Here is a 4,522-nt window from a genome sequence, read left to right on the forward strand (position 1 = left end):
GCTCTACTCGAGTTCTGCTTCTAATAACACCTTTTTTCGTCTAAGTAAATATCCAGGTAGAACAATTTGCTTGTTTTGTTTAAGATTTTACCTCGCTGAAGGAATGTTAGCTCTTCGGTGAAATCCCTTTGTGCGTATTTGATTAAAAATTGTTGACCTTGTTCGATTAGATCGAAAGTTAGTCTGCATACAGGCGTTTTTGACGACACTTTTGCGCGTAAGATATTTACGTAGAGCAAAAACGTTGCCACGGCTCTGTACAGGCGCTCCCAATTAGAGAAATACTCAACGTTTAACGTTACATTACGTAAAGGTGCTTTCCTATATGTAAAACAAGGTGTCGAATCTCTCTCAAATCGTCGTCTTTAGGGTCAATCTCGGTAAAATTCGGCCATGCCCCTTGCTCTTTTGCTAAGAACTCTGGTCCTGTGAACCACAAGCTGTAGTCAGAGCTGGCAGAAACCTTCGTGGCTAAATCGGCCGGATTTTGCTTAGAGGGTACCCATTTCCACTGATTTATGCTCGACGCTTCTAAAATCTCTCCTACTCGATGCATTACATATTGCTGTAATTTTCTCGGGTCCATTCGAATCCAGCGTAGCACAGTTTTCGAGTCTGTCCACCAAAACAAAGACCTAATGCCGATGCGTTGTACTTTGGCGACCATTGAAGCTAATCGTATACCTATTACTGCTGCTTGCAATTCCAGTCTTGGAATCGACAGCGGCTTGAGCGGTGTGACCTTGGATTTGCTGGCCATGATCATGGTGGAAATATCGTTACCCTTTATTATACGCAAATAACACACCGCAGCATATGCCTTTTCGCCAGCATCGACGAATGTGTGCAATTCGACATGATCGGCTTGTTTTAGAAGCAAAGAGTAACAACGTGGTATTTCGACCGCCGTTATTAGCGCAACCATATTCTTCCAACGACACCACTTATCGTATAGCTCGTCGCACAGAGAATCATCCCAGGTAATTCCTGACCGCCATACGTCTTGAAGAAGGATTTTCAATCCTATGGTGTAACAGCTAACAAAGCCCAGTGGATCGAAGATAGACATTAGCACCTGGAGGATTTCTCTTTTCGTCGGCGCATATGTCTCGTTAATGACGTCACGACGAAGTCTCGTAAATCTGCAAACATACTTAAAATTATCGCTGCTCGGATCCCAAAACATACCTAGTATTTTTGTCGTTGAGGCCCATTCTTCGACATTGTGCACAGATGCAGGATCATCGGTTAGTTGCTCCAGAACTGCCTTAGAATTCGACGACCAGCCTCGTATGTGAAATCCTGCGGCACGATGAATCTCTCTAACCTGTGTTGCTAGTTTCAACGCCGATTGCTCGTCGTCTTCACTGTCGATGAAGTCATCAACGTAGTGATTCTTTTTCACCGCGTCTGCAGCTCGAGGAAATTTTTGTTTAAACTTATCTGCATTCATATCACGTATGAAGTGAGCGATGCAAGGAGCGCAGTTGAGGCCAAAAGTTAGCGCGCGCATAACGTAAATACTCGGTTGTTGTAAGTCATCATTCTCGTCACGCCACAAAAAACGCTGGGCATGCATATCCTGCTCTCGGACGCTTATTCGGTGAAACATTTCTGCAATGTCACCACATACGGCTATTCGGCCTACTCTGAATGACAGCAAGATGTCTACAAGTGGATTGAGCAAGTCGGGTCCACTTAAGAGAAAATGGTTAAGTGACACACCATTTGCTTTCGCTGCCGCGTCCCAAACCATTCGAATTTTACCCGGTTTATTAGGGTTCATAACGACGAAAATTGGTAAGTGCCATGTTTTGGTTCTCGGAACGGCCGCTTCTGCCAATGAAAGCTTTTGGGCGTATCCTTTGTCGACTAAATTGTTGATCTGTTCTTGCATGGTAGATCGAAGTACGGGATCTTTGATGAATTTCTTTTCTAGGCATTTTAATCGTTGCAATGCATTTAAGTAACTGCTTGGTAGAGCCTCTGTCGGATTTCGCCATAAAAGCCCGACCTCGTAACGACCGTTTACTTGCTTAGAAGAACTGTTCAAGATGTCAAATGCCTTTACGTCGTCCTCTGATATAACCTCCATTGATTTTGGAGAATCTAGTGCGAAGGAGTCTTTAACTACTTCGTGCAGCTCATCATACTTCATTTGACAGTCGCACGTATGTACATTTAATCTAAATTTACCACCTTGGTAGCTCTCATACCCCTGCAACGTCCAGCCCAAACGCGTTTTTGATGCTATTGGTTGAGACCAATTCCCCTCTTTTACTTTGAGTGGAACCGCCAACTTCCAGTTATCTGCTCCAATTAATAGTGAAGGCTTTATGCTGCTGTACGATTTGATGGGTAGTCCCTTCAAAAACGGATACTTATTTTGCATTTCAAGTATATTGACGGACTGCTCAGGAAGGCCAAGGCTGTCAATCGCGCGAATGTTTTTTAACATGTATTTTTGGCTGCTAGTCGGACTAGAAATCTCTAGTGATGCTTTCTCGGAGTTTTCTTCGACACGAGTGGTATTCCCTGTCCATCGCAAACATAGTGGCCCGCGCTCACCCTTCACACCGAGTTGATCGAAAACTGTCCTCTCTATAAGTGTGACACTCGAACCTTCATCTAAAAATGCGTGAATATCAATGAAGTTATCTCCCCAGTACAAGCGGACAGGCACAATTCTAAACAGTGGACGCGCTTCGCCGCTGTTGTGAGTGTTTACTTGCTCCACCGTAGGCTCGACGAACTTATGCAGTAATGGGTGATGCTTTATGCTGCAGCCTTCTTTACCGCATACTTTGTCGATGAAACATTTGCGTCTGTGATGAGTAAGACATTGACGGCAAAGATTATTAGCTTTCACTATCTCCCATTTGCGGGGTAGAGCAAACTTTTTAAAAATCTCACATTGAGGCACTTTGTGCTCACGACTATTGCAAACACAGCAAACTTTAGTAGTTGGTGTGCGGTCTTTATGTTTTGAAAGTTCTGCATTCCCTTCGACGGTATGAGTGTTAACCGAGGCATGACTTTTATTTGATGCTAAGTTGACAACGGTGCTGGCTGCCTCGGCTAGGCAAAATATCCAGTCGCTAAATTGTTTTACGACTGGAACTTTTTCGTCCTTGCGATGGAGAGCCCAGCCCAGTTTATGGTTGTTGGGCAGTTTATCAACCAGTTCCTTGACCAGTAATGGGTTGTGAAGGTGCATGTACAGTTGACATCCCTCCATTGTATTGCATATGTTTCTTACGCAGAGAGCGAAGTCAACTAGGCCCTCTAGTTTGTCCTTCAGAGGAGGCATTGCGCGCGCTCTATTTACAACGCGCTCAAGTATGTATTCGGGTCTACCGAAACACATCCTCAATGTATGGATGATCTCTGGCACCATCGACGGTAAAAATAGTTTGCTTTTTACCATTTCGCGTGCTTTGCCCTTGAGGCTTGCCTGGAGCCGAATGAGGTTTTCGGCATCGGTGTATCCGGCGACTGCGGTACTGTTTTCAAAGTTAGATATAAACAGTGGCCATTCTTCAGGATCACCACTGAATGTTGGAAGCTGTTTGGGAATTGCTTGCCTGGCAATGAGCTGCGATTGTGACGGTCCCGTGTTCTGCATAAACATAGGGGCAGAAATCGACGGAACATCGCTGAATTGCGACAGAATTTTGTATTTACTATCCAAATACTGTTGCTGCATTTCCATCTCTTCCTTCAGCCGCTCCAGTTGAAGATTACGCTGTGCTTCGGACTTATCAAACTTCTCGCATGTCATACTCATCTGCTGCCGTAATGCTGCATCCGTGAATGTGTGTGGTGTATAGGTTGATGAACTAGAAATAGTGCTGGTCTCGAACTCATGTGACCTTACCGCCGTCGGAATCGTCGTGAAACGCCTGACATCTGTAGCTTGTGTTGACGTTGGAAGTGCGCCAAGCCCTATCGAAGTTGCGTAGGGTTCAGCTCGCATGAAATGCGAGGAAGTTGCCGCCATCGCCAATGGGAACGTGCTCCCTGTATCACGTGGTTGTGACATTATGAAGCTCGTTGATGTTGCTGTCGCAGTGCTTTGGACAACAGGTGTAGTTGTCATGGTGAGGACCGCCGTGGTCAGCGTAGATGCCCTGACGTGTGAATCCATTTGAGAATTCACAGCTGGCACAAGTGATGGAACAGGTTGCGAGTGCCCTTTACCTTTTTCAGTAGTTGGCGATGATGAAGCTGTTGGTTTAGCGTTTGTAGCTGATACATTGCGCCGGCATACTTCGCAGCTCCAGCTCATATCAGCTATATTGCTGTCAACTCCTACACAGTCAAAATGATACCACGAATTGCAAGCGTCGCACTGTACCATTCTTTCGGTGTCAACTTCAACACATTTATTGCAGTTGTGCTCCATATTGTTGTGAACTTCTATTCAGCTTTTATTAGGAAAATTTCCTTTAAATCGATCAAAAGTTTTAAAGAAATGTTGCGTTTATTTAATCGCGACAGCTCGGAGGAACTCAAAACAATT

At 44.8% G+C, this 4,522-nt stretch overlaps 1 protein-coding gene across 1 annotated transcript; it reads right to left on the reverse strand.

The window, feature by feature from the left end:
• Positions 1-298: 298 nt before the first annotated feature.
• Positions 299-4,405, reverse strand: LOC118756408. The gene has a single exon (XM_036491175.1). The coding sequence runs from the start codon at positions 4,403-4,405 to the stop codon at positions 299-301; it is 4,107 nt and encodes a 1,368-aa protein (XP_036347068.1).
• Positions 4,406-4,522: the final 117 nt, after the last annotated feature.

This window comes from Rhagoletis pomonella, unplaced genomic scaffold (assembly GCF_013731165.1).
Source record: "Rhagoletis pomonella isolate Grant_MI unplaced genomic scaffold, Rhpom_1.0 Rhpom_scaffold_10195, whole genome shotgun sequence".
NCBI classification, from domain to species: Eukaryota; Metazoa; Arthropoda; class Insecta; order Diptera; family Tephritidae; genus Rhagoletis; species Rhagoletis pomonella.

What these genes read in the sequence shown, in the direction of transcription:
- LOC118756408 (XM_036491175.1), bottom strand. Translation starts at nt 4,405, where the DNA reads ATGGAGCACAACTGCAATAAATGTGTTGAAGTTGACACCGAAAGAATG.